Consider the following 22329-nt stretch of genomic DNA (forward strand, 5'->3'; position numbering starts at 1 on the left):
ATTGATTTTAGATTTAACCTAGACTGTTTTTTCCTAAAGTTATTGTAAATGTCTCTCACAAAATATTTGTAAAATACATGTAATCAATTCATTACTTGTTGGTCGTAAATCCTAACAGGAAAATTAGAATGTGATTTAAAAAAACCAAACTAAACCTAATTAAAAATATAAACATCAAATTGAACCTAATTAAAAAAATAAAGGTCCAATTCAATCTATTTAAAAACATAAAGGACCAAAATGAAATAACTTTGAACATAAGCTTACTTGTTGTTGGTATAGTGTTATGGTGTAGGTCTAACATTATGTAATATCACATAAGTCATCGATTAAAAAACTTTAAGAATCATGAATCCTTGATTTCTCCTTGAACCACAACAAAAGCTATAGGTAACATCTAGTTATTTGGGTCTCTTCCAATAGCCACTAAGATTTGTCTCTCATATATAAGGATGGCAAAAATATCCGCACCCGCAAGTATCTGCGAGTAAAATCCGTTACGGATAATAAATGGATAGGCTAATTGAGTATCCGCTGATAGTGGAGACGGATAATTTTTTACCAGTTTATAAACAAGGCGGGGGCGGGTATGATGATATTTATACCCGCGAGTACCCGTTTAATAATATTTCTTAAATATCCTAATTATCTTTGTACTGCATAACCCTAAAACTACACTCTCTCATCTTTGTGATATGAGACTTTCACTTACTTGTGAGATTGATGTATTTTAAGTTAATGATTATCTTGTATTTTTATTATTATCTCAACAAAAATAACGTTAAATACAAGTTCAAAATTAACATTAAATTTTTATTTTAATATTTCAATGATATTAAATATAAAATTATTTGTAATATAATATTTTTAATTTCTTAAAAAAATTATAAATATCCATGGATATCTATGGATATCCGTGGGTATTCAAAAAAATTCATGGATACCCGCTTAATGGATACCCGCACGGATATGGGGTGAGTATGGGGCCAAATTTCATTTAATGGGGCGAGGATGGATTTACCATTACCTGCCCCCATGGGGCTCCATTGCCATCCCTACCCATATATCTCTTTAGGTAACAATCATCCAAACTAATAATAATGTTGCATTTAAGAAAACTCTTTTTACATGCATTAAAACAAACATAAAGTCTTCAAAAAGTAGAACTCAAACACCTCTCAAGTCACTATAAATCTTCCTCATCACCTTGATAATTGTCTAATAATAAATTAACCTTGATTAGATATCAACAACTCATGACAATAGTCATATAAGCACCGATATTTCTATGAAGCAACCATAAACCAAAGCTTTAGCAAAAATCCTTATCCTTAATGTGGTGACTTTGTAATACCATAGTTCTACTCCTCGTGAACCCTATCTCTTATCTCTTATATCAACAATTTTAATATTAGGATTCTCCCTAACACAAAGAACAACTTAATTAGTCATTTCGCTTTCAAAATTCTCACTTTATATTCTCTACTACACAGTTGGTCATCCATCATGATCCTTAACTACCACATTTTCCTATTTGGTAGTTTTGCATAACATGTTAACCAAGGACCTTCTTTTCATCTAACCCTAAACCTTATTTTTATCGATATCTTTAAGTTTCTACTATAGTATACAAAATATATAATCACAACATCTATAAAGTCTTTTTTATTTTTATTTCCAAAGTATGTCCTCACTTCCTACAAAGAATTCACATTTGTATCTTTTGTAATTATTGAAACACCACCATCAAAATATTTAACATCATTTGTTTCTTCTTCATGATCACTAAATTTTATATAATTTATGCTAACAATTTCACTATCATTATCATTGATACTATTTTTATCATGTAAACCTATCTCTCAATTTGTTGATCTCACTCTCTACATGTAAAATGATATTATTGGACCATTTTTCTCAACTTATAAATTATAATTTTTAACTAGAGGACCCCCCCCCCTTCCTTATCAATATGTCACTAATGATTTTTTTTACCATATCAACATTTTTTTTGTTTCAACACTTAACCGCGGTAACTATGACAAAAAAATATGATCATTTTGGTCCACTTTAAAAATATTAAGCGTTAAATTGAAATTTTAAAATGATAAGTACCACATTAATTCTAAAAAAAATAAAATAAACAACCATATATAACCGACCATCGAACACTTCAGTTTTCAATATTTATTATTTAATTATTATTATTTCACTAATATCAATAGTTTTTCGATATTTATTATTTCGTTAATATCAATTTGGGTGTTCAACACCTTGAATCCGTGATTTAAAACCCGGACCGAACCGGCCGGTTGGATCGGTTGGATCTGGAATCGGTGGTCCAGTCGGTCCGAATTTTAAGTTAGATCGATTATGCAATCAACCCGTTTTAAACCGGATAGAACCGGTCAATTTTCCGGTTCAACCGGTGAATCGGTGGGTCAAACCAGTTCAACCACTTTTTTTAATTTTTTTTAAAATTTTTTAAGGGACCATAAATCACAAAAATAATAATGAAAATTGAATCTCTTAATAGAAAAGCAAGGAGTCTTATTAAATATAACAATGACTACTTGTTATATTTGTTTGTAATATATACAACTTAAATAACTTTTATAATATATTATTAATTTTAAATTATATATTTAATAATATAATATCTATGTAAATATTACATATATTATTTTGTGATATTAATTACAAGCATATTATATATGTGCATAATATTTATATTTTTAATTTGTATTAATATACCGTTTAACATGTAACTTTTTATGTATTTTTTTACAAAATAAAAATAAAAATAATTTTAAATAAGATAGAAAAATTAAAATTTAAAATAAGATATGAATTTATTAAAATTTATAAGTATAAAATATATTTAATATGAATATATTTTGATAAAAATAAATAAAAATTGAGTTATACAGTTTAACTAGTGACCTACCAATTTAATTTTTAATCTATTGACCCAGTACCTTAACCAGTTCGATGAACGATATGATTCTTAATACTATGCCTTGAATCATTGTCGTGACTCGTGAGCGGCTAGAAGCATATCTGAAAAGTCAAAAGAATGTTGTGTGCCTGTTCCGTTCTTTCCGTAATGCACTAATGCTTCGTACACTTTCCGTAGAGCACTGATGCTTTGTACACACACAAATCTAATTTACAACACGCACAGATCTAATTTACAACATAAAGATTTCAGATTTTATATATTAAATCTTCTTTATAAGTGTCAGCTTGTCATATAGAAATTTTCTTTTGAAAATTTTTAAAAATTTTGAATAATACTTTTAAACCTGAATTCAAATTTAAAATTCTTATTTTTTTAACATTAACTTGGCTTTTAAATTCTAAAAGAAAATTAAAGATTTGTTTAAAGCCAGAATATAGGTCCTCTGAACACTTCTTTTATATCAAGCCATCAACCATACAGTACAGCAAATAAAAGATAACAGAAATCTTTATACAAGTAAGTAGTTTCGTAAATTCGTTATTCTTTAAGGAGATAGCTTGAGGGGTTTATTTTATTTTCGTAGGGTAACCGTGGGGGGGGGGGGGGGGAGGGGGAACAGTTCAAATCAGAAAAATGAATAATCTCTTAAACCCAAAGGCATATTTTCTAGGCTGAACAACTAGAAATAAAAAATCAAGAATCAATACATTCAACGTATTATTTTGTATTTACAAATGCGAAAAACTTTAAGGTCTACAAATTAAGGTACTAATGTACTATGTAGGATTATCATCAGTCATATTTGATTTTGGGGATGTGAAAAGAATTCCTTTGCATTATGAGCTACCTCTGCCTCCAAAATTGCTTCTAGAACTATGTCAGATCCTTTCACATCAGCTGTTAATAAAATCAAAGCTTGCTTTATATCAGATATCGTGGTAAAACAAACAGAATCCCATCAATCATTCAGTCATGGACAGACAAGACAAAAAGCTACCATACACTCACAAAGAAGAAAAGGAAAAGAAGGAATTACGGTTTACACAACGAAATAAACAACGATTTTTATGATATCCTAGTCCATACCAAATGGGCCACAGTATTAACAATGAATGAAGCTCAGCCAACAATCTTTACTTCCAGCTCTTCTGGCTAACCGAATACAGTCCAAATGAAAAGTTACACTTAATAACAATATCACATCTAAAACATCTGTGTGTGTGTGTAATGGAAGTAACAAGAAGCTACATATTTTGCCTGTACATATGCATGTATGTGACATACATAGATAGGAAACCAAAAACATCAAATGACCACAACATGTAGTGCACAAACTGTAAACATAAAAATACCAAGTAAAAAGTTCTATAATTATCCTACACAGTTTAAACAATCAACGTAAGGAAAGCTAAAAAAACAAAAAATATCATACCCCCACGATTTGGTAATAGTCCAGCATTTTCAGCAGAAATTGGTAATACATTAAGCTGTAGTTTGTCTTCTATCTTCTCAACTTCAGTACTACTTCCTGACAACTCATTCTTTATGACAGGGGACTCTGCCAATCTGGCATAAATAGTAGCTTGACTTTGCACATTGCAAGAATTGGATGACACTGAAGTTGAATCCTGGAAATATTTATAGACATGTAAGCACACTCAGTTCCTATAGCAATAGATAATTGTATCAAGTTGTGGTTTTGGTCCATAAACCTTGATAACATTGGGCATTGAGTTACTCTCCACAGAATCTTCTGGTTTCCTGTTGTCTACATTATCAGCAGAAATAACAGGATTAAACAAAATCTTATCAACAGTATCCGTAAAAATTTTAGAATGCTAAACAAAATCCAAAAATCATGTAAACAATACCATTTGAGACAGATGTCTGGTCAGGATTATCCACAAGCCTCCGAGTCAAAGGGCCAGGATTTATGATTGATATACTTCGAATTTCATGACGAATAGCATCTAGCTGAGCCATAGTGTCTTGCAGTTCCTTATGAACCTAAAAGAAAAAACAGGTTGATAGAGCCAGAATGATATGCGAACCTATTTTACTATTAAGAAGAGAATTATGGTCTGAATATCCCTTTCATTTTATTTGAGGTGGTATTTATAAGGATTACAATTGCCAATCATTGGCTCTCCGCAAATGACAGCAACCGAAAAAAGGAATCTACTAGCCAAAATGTAAAAACAAGGATGGGTGACAACAATTCTAACAAACTCCTGCTGCAATAACAACTGTCAATGACACCTAAGAGGGCTGCCAATTTCTCTAAAGGTGATTCCCTGTATCTATTCAAAGTCCTTCAGGTAATTAGGCCTTCTAGTGTGTCTCTTGGGCCGAGCATCATGGGCTGGAGTGGCACTAATGATTGGGTTGCTATCATTACCCTCTGCTGGAAGAAGCAACTTGTCCCAAGTTGAAAAGTTGATTGTATGTCATCCCATTTCTCCCAGCTTGTATCCTCAGGTGCTAAACCAGACCATTGAACCAACACCAATTTGGTCGGAGGAAATGTGGAGGTATCCACTTTGCTGGCCAGTATGGAGAGGGGCTCCACCAAAGGATGATTGTCGGTAGCATAAGGAGGGAGAGGAGCAGGTTGGGTTGTTAAAGGACCTTTGTGAGGTTTGAGTAATGAGCAATGGAACACTGGGTGAATTTTGGAAGACGCGGGTAATTGAAGACGATAAGCAACTGCTCCAATGCGCTCGAGAATTTGAAATGGACCATAAAAACGCTTGGATAATTTGTGAAACTGAGAACCCGTAATAGATTGTTGGCGATAGGGTCTAAGTTTGACATAGACCCAATCACCCACCGAGTAGGATACATCACGCCGCTTGGCGTCAGCAATGAGCTTCATGGCAGATTGAGCCTTAGTAAGACGATGCAGCAACGAAGAGTGGATTGCTTCTTGTGTCGCAAGGAGATTATCCACTGCTTCCACGGATGATGAGCCCAAAAGGTAATGGGAAATAGTTGGTGGTGGCTTTCCATAGGTAATTTCAAAGGGAGTGAGGCCAGTGCCCGAATGCACTGAGGTGTTATATGACCGTTCAGCAAGTGCAAGGAAGTTGGACCATTGTGAGGGATGGTCGTGCACAAATGAACGAAGATATTGCTCCAACACACGATTGATCACTTCGGTCTGGCCATCCGTCTCTGGGTGATAGGAAGTACTCATGCGAAGCTTGGTGCCGCTTAACTTGAATAAGTCGCGCCAAAAGTGGCTAATGAAAATCGGGTCTCGATCTGAAACAAGACTGCGCGGAAAACCATGCAATTTGCACACCATGTCAAGGAAGAGTTGAGCCACTTTGAAAGCTGAAAAGTGAGTGGGAAGTGGACCGAAGTGAACTCCTTTTGAAAAGCGATCAACTACCACGAGCACAGCTGTGTATCCGCGAGAAGGAGGCAGGCAAGTGATGAAATCAAGAGACAAATCTTCCCATATGGCAGAAGGAATGGGAAGTGGTTGAAGTAAGCCAGCAGGTTTCTTGGTTTCATATTTCAATTGTTGGCAAGTGTGGCATTGAGCAACAAAATGTTGAACATCCGCACGCATGTGAGACCAAAAAAAATTGGTGTTGAGACGTTTGAAAGTCTTGGTTACACCCATGTGGCCTCCGAGAGGGGTAGTGTGGAACTCTTCGAGCAACAGTTGCTTGAATGAGTTGGTAGGACTAATCCAGATTTTTCCTTGAAATAAAATGAGGCCATTATGTATCCTATATTTTGCATGAGAATCAGGGTGCTCAAGTATAGCTTGACGTAGGGAACAAAATTCGGAGTCCGTATGCAAGGATTGACGTAACTGATCTAAAAATGTGAATTGAGGCATGGAAAGCACAAAACAAGGAGCCATGGGTTGATCTGGAATGCGAGAGAGGGCGTCAGCGACAACATTGGAGGAGCCAGCCTTGTACTGTAGTATAATCATACCCCAACAGTTTGGCGAGGTAGGCTTGTTGTTCAGGTGTTTGAATCACCTGAGACATTAAGTCTTTAAGGCTCTTATGATCCGTCAAGATGACAAAGGAATGGCCTAATAAATATTGGCGCCATTTGCGAACAGCAGTGGTGATAGCATGGAGTTCGCGAACATACGTGGAAGCACGTTGTAACTTTGGACAAAACGGTTTACTGAAAAATGCTACTGGATGACCTTGCTGCATAAGAACAGCACCCATGGCGAGACCAGAAGCATCTGTTTCAAGGGTGAAGGGAATGCTAAAGTCTGGTAAAGTAAGAACAGGAGCGTCTATCATCGCCTGTTTGAGTGTTTCAAATGCAGATTGAGCTTCCGGATTCCATTGGAAACAATCCTTGCGCAACAGAGCCCTTAACGGAGAAGCAATAGTGGCGTAAACCCTGATGAATTTTCGATAAAATCCGGTCAAACCCAGGAAGCCACGCAATGCCTTGATGGACGTAGGAACAGGCCACTCTACCATAGCTTGGATTTTGGATGAATCAGGTTCAACGCCGCGTTGGGACACGATATGACCCAAGTACTCCAATTGGCGTTGGGCAAACACACATTTAGAGTGTTTGAGGAAGAACTGGCCCTGTAGCAAAGTTAGAAAAACACAATCCAAATGTTGAAGATGAGCATCAAATGAGTCACTAAAAACTAAAATGTCGTCAAAGAAAACTGTAACAAATTTACGAAGGAAAGGCTTAAAAAGCTCGTTCATGGTGGCCTGGAAGGTGGACGGGGCATTGCAAAGGCCAAACGGCATGACACGATACTCGTAGTGGCCGTGATGAGTGCGAAAAGCTGTTTTGGCAATATCATCCTCAGCCATGCGAATCTGATGGAACCCTTGACACAAATCAAGTTTAGAGAACCACGAAGCATGGCCTAACTCATCAAGTAATTCATCAATGGTGGGCATCGGAAACCTGTCATGCACTGTGATGGCATTCAGGGCCCGGTAGTCGACACAAAATCGCCAACTCCCATCTTTTTTTTTTGACAAGAAGGACGGGAGAAGAAAAAGGACTACGACTTAATTGAATCATGCCCGAAGATAACATGGTTGCAACCTGTTTTTCTATCTCTGCTTTTTGGATGTGGGGATAGCGGTAAGGGCGCACATTAATGGGGTTGGAGTTAGGTAGGAGGTGTATGTGATGGTTGATGAGACGGGGTGGTGGTATTTGGTTGGGTGTTTCGAACAAGGTGACATATTTGGTGATTAACGCAGAGACAGCAGTGTTAGGAAATTCGGCAATAGGTTGCGGATTAGGTGTTATGGTGAGGTGGAATAGTGCGGACGTGGCATGAGTTTGCATTAGGCGCCTTAGTTGTTGGGCAGAAACATCGGTAGGTTTAAGAGGCACATCAGCACGGAGATCCACGGGTTGGCCCAAACAATGGAATCGCATGGTGAGGGAAGTGTAGTCGGTTGTAACAGGTCCCAAGCTCTTGAGCCATTGAACGCCTAACACAATGTCAGCACCGCTAATGGAAAGCACATGTAGGTCGGTGGAAAATGTGTAGTCCTGAATCTGGAGGGTTGTTTGGGGGCAAAGTTCGGTACAGTCAAGTACAGAACCATTGGCGACCATGACACGTAATGGGTCAGTTGAAATGGTGGGGAGGTCAAAGAACTTGGCGACTCGAGGTTGCACAAAATTGTGGGTGCTGCCGCCATCAACCAAGATAGTGACACGGTGCTGGTTGAGGAGGCCGAAAACGCGAAAAGTTTCCGGGGCGGAAAGGCCAGAAAGGGCGTTCAGGCTAATGTGGGGAAGAGAGGGTTCAGGTGGCAGTGGTTCTGTGGGGTCATGAGGAGGGGGGTCAAGGTCGGAAGTGGTGTGAGACGTGTCGTCGTCAGCAATGAGTAATAGAGCGCGAGCCTTACAACGGTGGCCAGCACTAAACTTTTCGTCGCAGTTATAACAGAGACCGTTCTCGCGTCGAGACGCTAATTCTTCTGGTGTCAAATGCTTGAAAGGAAGTTTGGAGGCGGAAGAGGCCAAAGTAGTGGATGACGAAGACTGCGTAGTATTGCGAAACGGTCGTTTGCGGTCGTTGAGTTTATCTTCCTGCAACTTGGCCAAGGCAGCCGCCTGAGGAAGCGAAATGGGTTGGAGGGCTTGAACTTCACGTCGCAATTCTGGTGCAAGCCCAGAAACGAAGCAGCTCAACAAGAATGCCGGAGGAAGTCCGACGATGCGGTTGGCGAGTCTTTCGAACTCGGTGTGGTACTCATTGACAGAACCACATTGAAAAAGTTTGAACAACATACCCTTAGGGTCATCGTAAAATGAAGGAGCGAAGCGCGTCTCAAGAGCCTGAAGTAAGGCTGGCCACGACGTGATAAAGCCATTACGAAACATCCATTGAAACCAGCTAAGAGCTGGGCCGTCCATATAAAAAGAAGCAACGGTGATACGTTCATCCTCAGGAGTGCCCTGATAATCAAAGAATTGAGAGATCTTAAAGATCCATCCCATAGGATCATGACCATCGAAACGTGGGACTTCGAGTTTGATGGGAGGGCGGAAGTGGAAAGGTGTTTTGGGTGGGGAGGGAGGGCTGTTTTGGAGGTGAGCCAGGCGGTCCAGGATAGTATCCACCTTACGCGAGAGTTCGAGGTGATTGTTGGTGAGGGCGGTTTGTCCCTGGGTAAGGTGAAGGATGGCTTCATCTAAGCGTTCGATGGCTGATTTGCGAGTATTATGGTCAGCCATGGCAGGTCAGACCAATTGATAGAGCCAGAATGATATGCGAACCTATTTTACTACTAAGAAGAGAATTATGGTCTGAATATCCCTTTCATTTTATTTGAAGTGGTATTTATAAGGATTACAATTGCCAATCATTGGCTCTCCGCAAATGACGGCAACCGAAAAAAGGAATCTACTAGCCAAAATGTAAAAACAAGGATGGGTGACAACAATTCTAACAAACTCCTGCTGCAATAACAACTGTCAATGACACCTAAGAGGGCTGCCAATTTCTCTAAAGGTGATTCCCAGTATCTATTCAAAGTCCTTCAGGTAATTAGGCCTTCTAGTGTGTCTCTTGGGCCGAGCATCATGGGCTGGAGTGGCACTAATGATTGGGTTGCTATCACAGGTCAATACAATAAAATGCAGTTTTTGATAATGGAATGTCATTAATTAACAAGTTCTAGCATGGACAAGCATTCTTATTTGACATTACTTTCTAAGAAAATCACAGTGAATCACATTTTGTTAAGAATCTAGAATGCAAAATTGTAAGTTGAGAATTGCCCCCCCATTTATATACATTATCCCATTTATATACATTATGTGATATCTCTAATACACTCTTCATTACATTGAGTACTGAACATCTAAAGTATAAAGTTTATGGAACTAGACATCTATGAGTAATCGAATAACAAGTGATCTCATAAGTCTAACAACACTCATCAATATAGACTTTGATGCCATGTTAAAATCTGGGTTTTGGTCGAATTCAAGCAAAAACTATATACATTACTTGGAATATGTGACATCTCCAACATTTTTTTTTCCAATTATCCATAAGACATTTGAATATGAGAAAGGGAATACCTGGCGAGCTTGGGATTGCTGCATAACAGTGTCAAGCTGACCACGAGCCAATTGAACGTATCCAATAGCTCTACCGGCGAGCCTTCCAGCTGTTCTGGCTATGATTGGTAAATCCTTTGGACCTATTACACATCAATTTTCCAATTGTACTATATATGAATTTTCCATGTGATAAACAGATTTAAGAATAGCGTAACCCAACCTATCAAAGCAGCAGTGGCTCCAAGCAACAGAAATATTTCTCCATATGAAAACCCCAGCATTGCTCACCGACTTGTTGAGAGAGATGTGTGCCGGAGGACTCAGAAGCGACGCCGTCGTGCTGCGGCGGTTGGATCTCGTGGGTCGGTGGAAGAGGATGCGGCAATTAGGGTTCTGCGTCGAGAATCAGGGGCTGTGCGGGTCGGGTACGTGGAAATGGGCCTCACCGGTTTCGTTCAAATTTCAAAGAATACTATAATCTCAGTGCCTCGGAATATTTTTCCAAGTTTCTAAACTTAAAAACTACAATTACATTCTTAATTTTAAAATTTTTTTATAATAAAGTCTTCAAATTAATTTATGGTGCCTTGAAATCGTAATATGAATAGTTATTTATGACGGTTTTATTAATTTCAATAATTTAACTACAAAAATTATTAAAAATTAATTAAAATTTTAAAACATGAATGTAATAATTTTTTTTAGTAATTTTATATTTAATTTTAAAAAAACAAAAACTCATTTCTCATTCATTTCTCTCTCTTTCACCACTTATTTTTCTCTTCTTTCAAAATGTATGTTCTAATCCCAACTTCGTCTTCTCAAAACCAAAACCATGGTTTCTCTACAATTACTGCACTTTTGTCATTCTTCATCTTTTCAAAATAAATTTGTTAAAAGAAATTTGAGACAACCCAAATATTGAATGTTTATCCAAAAATAATAATTACAATCAAAGAACATGATATAATCTTGTAGAATGAGCCAAATTACTGAAAAGGAAGGTGAAATAATGGTTTAATGAAGGGGGGAAAATAAGAGAGATGACACTAATTTGAACCATTAAGGCTGAAGTATTTTTTTAACTTCATTTTTTTTATTTCTTACAACCATCACCAAGGAAGGTTGAGCATTGCAACAGTACTGATGTGAATATTTGATAATTTTAAGTATTTTCTTTTAGTTTATTCCATGAAAATTAAAGACATGGTGAATAGTGATAAACAGGATAAACAAATGCTTAAGACAGAAATTTAAATGAGACAAAAACACATACATGTGTGATTATTTTTACTATTATACATTCAACAATTATCATCATTGTCATTTGTCATCTTAATTATCATTATTGTAGTATTATTGTTGTCATGATCACATTTTCAATAATGATAATAACAACAATAATGAAACCACCATCACATGATGATAACACTAATAGAAATAATAATGACAGTATTGTCACTATTATCATTATGTCATGTTGTCGTTATAGTTATTAGTGTTGTTGTCAAATACAATAACGGTAGTGATAATAACAATAATAAGAGTGATGATAATGATACTAATAATTGCGATGGTAGATAATAATGATATTGATAATTGTGAAAAAAAATAGTAGTAATAATCATATAAAATAATATCTATTTTTGTGTTTTAATCTTGATTATTAATTATTTTTATATATAATTTAAAGATTATGATTTTCTTCTTTTATTTCTCATACAATCATTGTGTTAAATCGGTGAAATGATGCATTCAATAATTTTTTTATAAACTACAAATTTATCTAATCTAACATACACACATTAGTGAAATGACATATTTAATAACTTTTTTATAGAATACAAATTTGTCTAGTCTAATACACATACATTAGTGAAATGATAGATTCAATAACTTTTTATAAAATATAAATTTATCTGATCTACACATACATTAAATAAATATTTTATATTATAATTGTTTATAAATATAGAATGTTATACCACAAGTTTTACACACATCAAATTGTTTATATTTTTAAATAATAAGTTATGTTCATAACTTTTAAAATTAAAATTGTGCACGCAGGATTATACTATATCGTTTAAAGAACAACTTTCTTTGTAAATAAATATGAAAATATCACATTATTAATTAAAATTAGGAGCGTGTTTTAGAAACACATTTTAATACTTATTAAAGCTTTCAACAATAAAATTTATGTCAGTATTTTAAATTTGAAGACTTAATAGATCCTTTGTTATTTGAAAAGTTTTGATAACACCTTACATCTTCTAAAGTCATAAATATTATAATACAATGCTTTCCGTGGATTATTAATAAACTTATGATTTATATAATGAAGAAAAATATTTTTAGATATTTCATGTAAGTATTGTTCATTTACCTTTAAAAAAAACATTTGTGATAAAATAAATTAAAAAATAATCTATATTAATCTCTTAAAAAGACTATGTTGTATTTTTTAAAAATAATAGAGAAAAAATCATTTTAGTTTCTCTCAAAAAGTTTAAATTGTAAGTTTTATATTTTAATTATTAACAAATATAAAAGGTATGATCATTAACAAACATAATTCATCATTAAAGACAGCTATTAAAGAAAAATAACAAAATAATATAAATGATATATTGTTAATGATGATATGTTATATAGTTTATAAGTCCATCATCATATGTAACTTAAAGTTTTCACTAATTTAACTACTTTCTACTTCTATATGCATCGACTCTAATTGTTCAAACTCACATACATGTGAAAAAAAATTATTAAATAAAATATTTTTACTACAACCTACTATTTTGTCACATTAGTAAATTTTAAGAGCTCAGAAGTTGAGAAAATGATGCATGGACACCCACATACTAATGAACACTAAAGGGGGGGGGGGGGGGGAAGAAAAGAGATTTAAAAATATATAAATATAATAATAAGTGATGTGATATGATAAGCAGAAAAAGATAAAGAGAAATAATAAATGTCGATAGAGTGTTTGTATTATATAGGTGTCCAAATATAGTTACCATAAAAAATATAAGTGCACTTACACTAACCCAAAAAAACACATAAGATTATTTATCTAGAGTCATCTATAATATAATTGTTGCTAGTTGTTCGAAACCTTGGAAGCAACCCATGGACCTTCCTTTTTAATTTGATGCACTTTTTATCTTCCTTATTGGAGTTTATTCCTCTTCACTTATTGTAGCTTTTTCCATTTCTTCATTAGTGTTCTTCTCAGAACTATTGCTGTAATTGTAGTTCATAGATTAAAATGCACACTCAATAATGAATAAATAATATATCAAAATTATTTGCAGTGCTATAATAGATTGATTAGAAGATATCAAATTTCAACTGAAAACTTTCATTTGTTTGCTAGAAAATGTTGAAGTAAATTATCGATTGTTGTACCTTAATTGTAATGTTTGTCGAGCCTCAAATATATCTTTCGCAGTTGCCTTACTTTTCAAAATTTCAGCTAGCTCCATATCATTTGTCTTGTCATTATCATACAAAATCTACAACCAAATAGTTCAATGGGCAATTCATTTAATTATAATGATGTAGTAATTATATTTCAAAAGTTTTATAATTAACTAGCTAAAGTCGTAAATGAACTCTATTTATCTTACTAAAGAATAATATTTAGCTAAATTGTAAATTAAGAATGTTGTAAATGAATTTTAAGTATATTGACATACGAATAATAAAAAGATATAAAGAAATTTACACATTAACCAATGCATATATTAGGAATACAAATGATCAATGACATGAACTGAAAAACACATACTTGGAATAACTTTGTTTTAGGATCATAGGAAAGAACAGTTCCCAAATTTCTAACTCCATTATATTCCTTGCAAATATAAAGACCTATGAATTGTTGAGGCGGGTAAGTTGGAGGGGCTTCTCCTTGTCCATGTTTGCTATTTTTATTGATTTTCTTTTTATTCTGAAAAAATAAAGCACATCAAATATAACATTTCTTGTACATGATTATAATTGAGGAAATGAAATGTAAAATGAAAATGTATAACATTAAAGTTAGAAAATTATATTCAATGCACAATTTTCATTAAAAGCATTTAACCACGTACGTATTTGCATTCCAATTTCGATTTTCCTTTAGTTTTGTTCACATGTAGTGTGGAAACTTCATTTTGTCCAACTTTACCTGAAAAAGCACAAACTTCAACAATAAACCAAACTAATTTCATATATTAGTAAAAAAAATATAATAATACTTAAATTACACATACAAATAATAATACAATAAAATAAAGATAAATAAAAAAAATACACAACAATCATGACTTTTGATGATCATATCAAAGTAACTTGATGTGATTTCAAAGTGATAAAATCTCCTAATATCTTAATAACCCATAAGCATTATATGTATATATACACATACATAAAAATCTACAAAATAATTCAAGAATGGTGTAATAATTACCTACTTAATTTTCATAAGATAACTCATTAATTATTTTATTGTAGAAATTTTTCAAAGATAAGGGAAATTTGAGTGTTGAAAAGAAAAAAAAATAGGAAAAAATAAAAGAAAATTGAAAGAGACAAGATAAAAAATTAATTGATTAATAAACTTATTTTCCTATAGAAAGAATAAAGAATTGTCACTTAATAACAAAAAATAATGTTAGGCATTATAATTATTTTGTTTCTATATTATTTGTACGACTAAAAGTATATTAGTACATTAATATATCAACAATATGATGTAATTATTATGCATTAATATATATATATATATATATATATATATATATATAAACCTTTTTTGTGTATAATAGGAAAATGAGATTTAGTTTTGGGACCCGTTGAGACAAAGAACATTTACATGAAAGAGGTTGAAGTATATTATTATGTATTTTTCACATGAGACAAAGGGAGTTTTATTGATAATTGAAAGTACGGGTGAATGTTTTGGATGATGGTATTGTCATAGAAAATAGTTCAAAAGGTAAGAAATAACCTATGAGATAACAAGTTGACAATTGGCAAGGATATTGTACGCAAATTTTATTATAGTAGAAACTGCATATTAGATTTGATAAGGTGACTAAGGGGCAAAGGGGGAGACTTGAATTGTACACTTGAAAACATGGTGAGATGTCAACTGATTAAGATAATGATAAATTAGAGTTTGAGGTGGAAAGTGATTTGCAAGATGATTGTGAGATGTCAAGCAAAGATATTTATAAAAGATTTTGTCCTTCACAAATGGGAATAGACTTCATATTTGAGTTTGGGACAAAAATGGTTCAATTGAACAATTTAAAGGTGTTATTAGTGAATATGCATGAATGGTTAATGGTTAAAATTCAACAAGACTGATTTTGTTAAAAGTAAGGTAGGTTGTTAGCAAGATGAAGACCTTGATAGATTAGCACGTGTTAGGATTGACATAGGAAAAATAATCTCACAAAAAGGTAGATATATGAAAATTTGTCTATTCATTGAAGTATAAGATATCCATTAATGTAGTGATTCAAAAAGTTAGTCAAGACTATTGCAAGAATATATCTAGAAGAAAGATATATTGAGAAAAAAAAAGTTAAACAAAAGAAAGGGTGCAAAAAAATTATAATGAGTAACATAACAAGTTAAAAGACTATGCTAATGAAGTTAAAAGGTTTAATCTAAGGTCTACTACGATGTTGTTGACTGAGCCAACTACATATGGTAATGTAAAGATGTTTATGAGATTTTATATGTGTATCAAAGATGTAAAGTGAGGATTTCTACATGTGTTTAGGCCTTTTATAGATCTTGATATGTGTTTTTTGAAGACACCCATTGGAGGTGTATTACATATGATAGTTGGTAGAGATTCCAACAATTAGTACTATTCTTTTGTGATCACTATTGTTGAAAGTAAAAACATAAAGCATTTGAAATAACTAATGAATTACAACTCTATTGTACCGCAATTGGTGCATTGGTCTTTGCAGCAAATACTTGTTGAAGTTGTTTCTATAACATTTGTTAGATGATGTTGGTTGTTATTAAAAGTAGGTTTTCATTTTATATCAACAAAAGGTATGTTATTCTAGGTGTTGTGAATTTTTATGTTGATATTTTAATTATTGACCTTTAACTAGTTAGTTTTAATTGCATAAGATTTAGTCCTAGCTATACAAGAAATGTCAAAGGTTTTTGAACATAGTGTGTGTAGACATGCATATGTAAACATAATTAGATAATAGAGTTGGTGTAATTCTTAGAAACAAGTTGATAGAATGTAAAACTATGTATGAGGGAAACTAAGAGAAGAAAATGGCTTTGTTAAAACAAGTGCCTACTATGTTCATTTTATCTATTTATTGTCACATATGTACAAGATTTTATTTATAAATATTAAAGATGATTTTTTTAAAACTAATATTAATTATAAATGCTAAATTAGACGCATAAGAAATTACTCTTCTCATTAGAAGTTTTTCTTTTCTTCCTTGTTGAAGTTGACACCTTTTTTGATGGGTCTTTTTTCCTTTTCCTTTCTGCAATCTTCTTAGAGCTATTGCTACAAATAAATAGTTTTAACAAATTAATATACACACCCATAAAAGAGAGAGAGAGAGAAAAAAGGTTAAACTATTATTTATGTATAATTTAATATGTTAGAAAATATCTAATTTCATTAAAATTTAACTTTGTCTATTTATCTAAAAATATTGAGGTAAATTTCTTTTATTTTACCTTGGTGGTAGTGTCTGTTGAGCTTTGTTAACATCTTCATTTTCTTCCATAATCTTCAAAATTTCTTTCTGCTTCAAATAGTTTATATATCTCAATAACAATTAACAATGAACAATTTAAGTAATTATAATTTTAACAATGCAGTAATGTTAACATGTTATAAAAAAAATTATAAGACAATTATTAGCCATGATTTTATTAAGTTGAAGTTGACAAAGAAAACTATTTATCCATTATATGAATCAATATTCAAGATAGAAAAATATAATAAAAATGTTGAAAGTGGTCTTAACTTATATGCGGACAATAAAGCAGATGCAAAGAAATATATACATGATTTAAATATATTATAAGTCTGCAAAAATATATTAGTTTGTGTTTGTCTTATAATTTTTTATTTAGTTCATGTAATTTGTTATCACTTTTTCAGATATTTGTCTTGATAGTAAAGACTAAAAATAAAAACTATCATATTTATAAAAAATTAAATAAAAACTAAGTTTCTATTTTTATTGAGATATAAAATCAAAACTATTATACTTTTTGCAATATATCACAAGCATTTTTCACTTAAAGTGATCCTATTTGAGTTGGGTGGGAGCACTATAGACAACAAAATCCCCTTATGATCAGTATTTTACACAATTGCATACTTGTAACTTGAACTTCAGATTGTCGATTAAGATTAAACAACCATGTATCGGTAGATCCACATGCTCGTCGATAATAAAACTATTATATTTACATAATATAAAACATATTGCAATTAATTAACAGTAATTTACAACAAATTACAAAAAAAAATAATGTTGGGATAAAAATAAACAAATATAAAATAAAATAAAAACACTATATTTATAATATAAAAAAATCATTCCTTTAACATATATTTAATTTAATATAATTAATCAGTACATGTTGATTAGATACGTAAATTAAAAAATTACTTTTGAACAATTTCATTTTTAGATTCTTTAAAATAACAATTTGTAGAATTTTAGCTTTATTATATCATTTATAGATAAATATGGGGCAAGTCCCCGTATATTATAGTCTAGAAATTGTTGTAAACTATGAATTATCGAGTCTTGAAAATCAAAATATTTTATCTTATTTAGATTTGATATTTGTGTGGTTCCTCTGTATTATGAAAAATTGTCATCCAAAATATAATATTCTTTTAACATAATTTTGATATATTAAACCAAAATTGACAATAAAAAAATGCAACATCCATTTATTAAATGAACTTGTATGTAACTAATCAGATTTCACCAAAAACATGTAAGCACTTACCGATCTACTTCTAGTTTTAAGCTTTTCATTGGTAGCACAAGTTGATGGAGAACCAACTTCAAACAATAAGACAAATCGAATCCATAATGTCAAATGACTATTTTTATAAATAAATAAAAAAGTAAATGTGAATCATGTGTTGGTCAATACAAATACCAATTAAAATATCATTATATCAATATCATATATCAAGTCTTAAGTTAAATTAATTTTATGTTATAGGATTCAAAAGGAATTATAAAATTATATTAAAACAAATAAATAAAAGTAATTGCACAATACAAAATAAACCATATAATTTGATAAGAAAAAAATATCTCTTAAAAATGTTTCAATTGAAGTGTGATTGTTGAAATTTATAATATAAGAGAATATTAAATATTTATTTCCAATTTCTTCTAACTTTTTGGTCCTAGTATAGCTTATGATCTATTTATTTATTTATTTTTATTTTAGTAAGAGACTAAAATCACGTGCATGCTCTTAAGATGGTGGAATATATAACTAATCACTTAAACTTGGTTTGGATAATAATAAAAAATCCATGACAATAAAAACAAATAAGGGAAAGGTATTTAAGAGATAAAGAATCTCAAAGACCTCTATTGGGTCATTCTTGTACTTAACTTATTAAGAAGATGATTTTCCAAGGACACTTAAGAAGAATCACAACGTTGTTAATAGAGTGAAAATAAAGGATAATTGTAAGGCTATGAAGATGTTTAAGAAGCAACTTAAGGTTGCTAGAAATTATGATACGACCACACATGTTATAGATATAACTTGATGCTTGGGTTCCAATCTTCACCTTAATAATTATGTCACAATGTCATGAAAGAAGTTGTCAAGAAGTCATAAGAGATATAAATAAGATAGAACTCTACTTTCATTTTAGTAAGAATTATTTATGTAGGGTTCCACCTTATATCCTACTTGTGACTTTTGTACCACTTCTTTCACAATGTTGATGACAGGGTTGTTAAGGCCAATATTTAAGCAAAAGTGTTAAGTTACATTCATAACATGTGTGGACTCATCATAATTGTTATCAACCTCAAGTTGCTTTTAAAACACCTTCACGGTCTTGTGAATGTCCTTCATTTTAACTACATAAACTTCAATGTGAAACTCATTTAGAATCCTTGGGAAACTATCTTCTTGGCAAGCCAAGTACAAGCATGTTGTAATAGAGGTTTTTGAATTTTCATCTCCTAAATGTTCTTTTCTCGTTTTGCCTTTTTGTAGAGTTATTAGAATTGACTTTTTTGTCCAAACCAAACAATTAGCCATTTGCTCCATGGTCCTACGAGCATGTATGATATTGTAGTCTTTCTTATCATTTGTGACATCCATTAATGAACACGAGATTTGGCTCAAAATAAGTTTCAAATCGGTTAGGAAATGACTCAATGAATGATATATAAGTGATGATTGATATATCTAATACTTTAAAGAAATTGAGTAGTAGTGCGTGATTCTATTGACAATGTCCTTGTTGCTATTAAAATTTTTTTTTTTTTTTGCACTTTGAAGTTTGAACTACCTCAACATTATTTTTAATCATCAGGAAAGATTGTAATGAAGACAATGATTATCAAACCAAAATCTATATACATCCACCCTAACTATTAAGCCAACCCTGATGATTTTCTCCCAACATCTTTATTAATTGTGTGATCTGGTATAAGAGATTTTATTTTTTTCATATTAATTTTAATTTTTAATTTTCTTTTATTTCGCGTCTATATATTCATTATTATCATTAAACATAAGAATCACACTTGTACCAAAAAAAAAACATAAGAATCACATCAGTAGAGAAAAAATATTATTAAAATTTTGAGTACATCCACAAATTATATCCGAGCACCAGATTTAAAATATATATAAAGTGAACAGCAAATATTAAGGAGTAAAGAAAAACTCACGTTCATTATGCAAATATTGAGTATTGTCGTTGTCGCTCATTTTTAGGTTTCCTTCAAAATCCTAAATCAAATCCATCAAATTAAGAATTACAAAACAATATAGATGAATCTAACTAATAAAGATATGGTGAACAAGAAGAGAAAATCTAAGCATATGAAATCAAAGAGAAAACGTGCTTCAAAATTCTATCTAGAAGCACCTTTCGAGACCTACCTTGTCTAAGTGTTGAGAAAGCAAATTTCAAAGTGACAAAAGTGACTCTCTATAGATCTAATGAGTGTGTGTATATATATATCAGAGAGGAGTGGTTGATTTCAATCAAATACGTTTCATTCTTTCCTGAAGTCACCTTTAATTCATGCCATACACACTAAGCCCAATGATTGACTGCCACGTGTATAATTGATACATTTCATTTATAATTTAAATTTTGCGATTACCAGTACTTTTACTCCTTGCCATCACAACACCAAATATTTTATTTGAGGAAACCAAATGACAATTACATAAAAGTCCCCCATTCACCTATAGTTGTGAATTTAAAGAATTCATGTAATTAATTAGTCAATTGGGAGTTTTGAATGATCATTACATTATTTATATTTTATTTTGATGAATTAAATTTAAAATATGTTGTTTCGAACTTAATATAAGAAAAAGAAATCATATATCATGTGTATTTGTTTAAAATATAAAGAAATTTTAAATAATTTTTTTCTATTTAATGAAATTATCTCTAAAATACTTTTTATTTAGTTAAAAAAATTGTGACTTTTTTGTTTTTGATATTCAAATTCACTTAAATACTCTTTAGGAAAAAATTAAATTATTTATTAAATGAAAATTTGAAAATTGTATGATGATAATTAACTTCAGGCACCATATGAGACTTAAATTGTTTCATATATTTAACGATGTGAATTTAATTTTGTTTATAGAGACACAAGTATATTATATGAGAGTGAATAAGACTATTATGAGTCTCAAAAAAATTCTTCAAAATATTTATTTAATTCATGACTATTAATTAATCTAAAATAATACATAGCTAATTAATTTACATAACTATCGATAATCATGTAATCGTGATTCATGATTGCTTGAATTATAACTTCATATGAAATTTATTTTTATTTTAATAAATTTTAATTTGACCTTATAGAAACTCATTAGCTGAAAATTTTAATGAGGATGCAATGTATCTATGTGCAAATTAAATTCTACCTTGAATTGAATTTTTTTTTTCACAAATCACTATAAGAAAATATAGTTTTAGAGTGGTCAAAAGTCAACTCTATATTAAATATAGTGTTGGACATATGTAATTGATGAGCTGACGTTAAAATTGTTGTGTTAATTTTATGAGTTAATCACCTATACATTGCTAGTGTAAAGTTTTTTTACACTGACAACCAATCAGATCTTTTAATAGTGCCTTTTTTATTTTAATTTGATTAAATAAGCAAATGACATAATACTATTAAAAGATCTGATTGGTTGTCGGTGTAAAATAACTTTACACCAGCAGTGTATAGGTGATTAACTCTAATTTTATATAAGGATACAAATGAATTAAAAATTTCTTAGACGAATGATAATAAATAAAATAAAAATATTATTAATTTATTAAAATTTATTAAAAATTTACTTAAAATTTTAATTCATCTAATTCATTTAAAAAAATTCAATTCATCCATTAATGATTTTATTTTTGTGGATATATATCTAATCTAACCATAACAATAATGTTATAAAATTGAATAAGTTTTATAACATTCAATTCATCCAATCCATTTAATATTCTTATTTATAATTTTTAGATAAAGTATTATTTAAAAATTGACTTCCATCCTATTTTTCTT

The 22329-nt window shown here is 31.4% G+C and overlaps 2 protein-coding genes across 3 annotated transcripts; both read right to left on the reverse strand.

Moving 5' to 3' along the window:
* Positions 1–3648: 3648 nt before the first annotated feature.
* On the reverse strand, positions 3649–11007 carry LOC109813946 (uncharacterized). Its single transcript, XM_020378247.3, has 6 exons — positions 10731–11007; positions 10529–10650; positions 4834–4969; positions 4675–4730; positions 4395–4590; positions 3649–3859 (listed from the first exon to the last, which is right to left on the reverse strand). The coding sequence occupies exons 1-6, from the start codon at positions 10789–10791 to the stop codon at positions 3759–3761; spliced, it is 672 nt and encodes a 223-aa protein (XP_020233836.1). The 5' UTR covers positions 10792–11007; the 3' UTR covers positions 3649–3758.
* A 2117-nt stretch (positions 11008–13124) lies between these two features.
* On the reverse strand, positions 13125–20751 carry LOC109813927 (uncharacterized). Of its 2 annotated transcripts, XM_083061195.1 has the most exons (8): positions 20681–20751; positions 20467–20527; positions 18539–18594; positions 17243–17310; positions 16966–17066; positions 14617–14693; positions 14310–14471; positions 13125–14034 (listed from the first exon to the last, which is right to left on the reverse strand). In XM_083061195.1, exons 2-8 carry the CDS (start codon positions 20504–20506, stop codon positions 13912–13914), a joined length of 627 nt encoding a protein of 208 aa, XP_082917321.1. In that variant the 5' UTR covers positions 20507–20527; positions 20681–20751; the 3' UTR covers positions 13125–13911. The 2 variants fall into 2 exon arrangements, with proteins under 2 accessions (XP_082917321.1, XP_082917323.1); XM_083061197.1 differs by lacking the exon at positions 20681–20751 and having other exon boundaries at positions 20467–20657.
* Positions 20752–22329: the final 1578 nt, after the last annotated feature.

Source organism: Cajanus cajan, chromosome 7 (assembly GCF_000230855.2).
Source record: "Cajanus cajan strain Asha chromosome 7, NIPB_CcT2T_4, whole genome shotgun sequence".
NCBI lineage: Eukaryota > Viridiplantae > Streptophyta > Magnoliopsida > Fabales > Fabaceae > Cajanus > Cajanus cajan.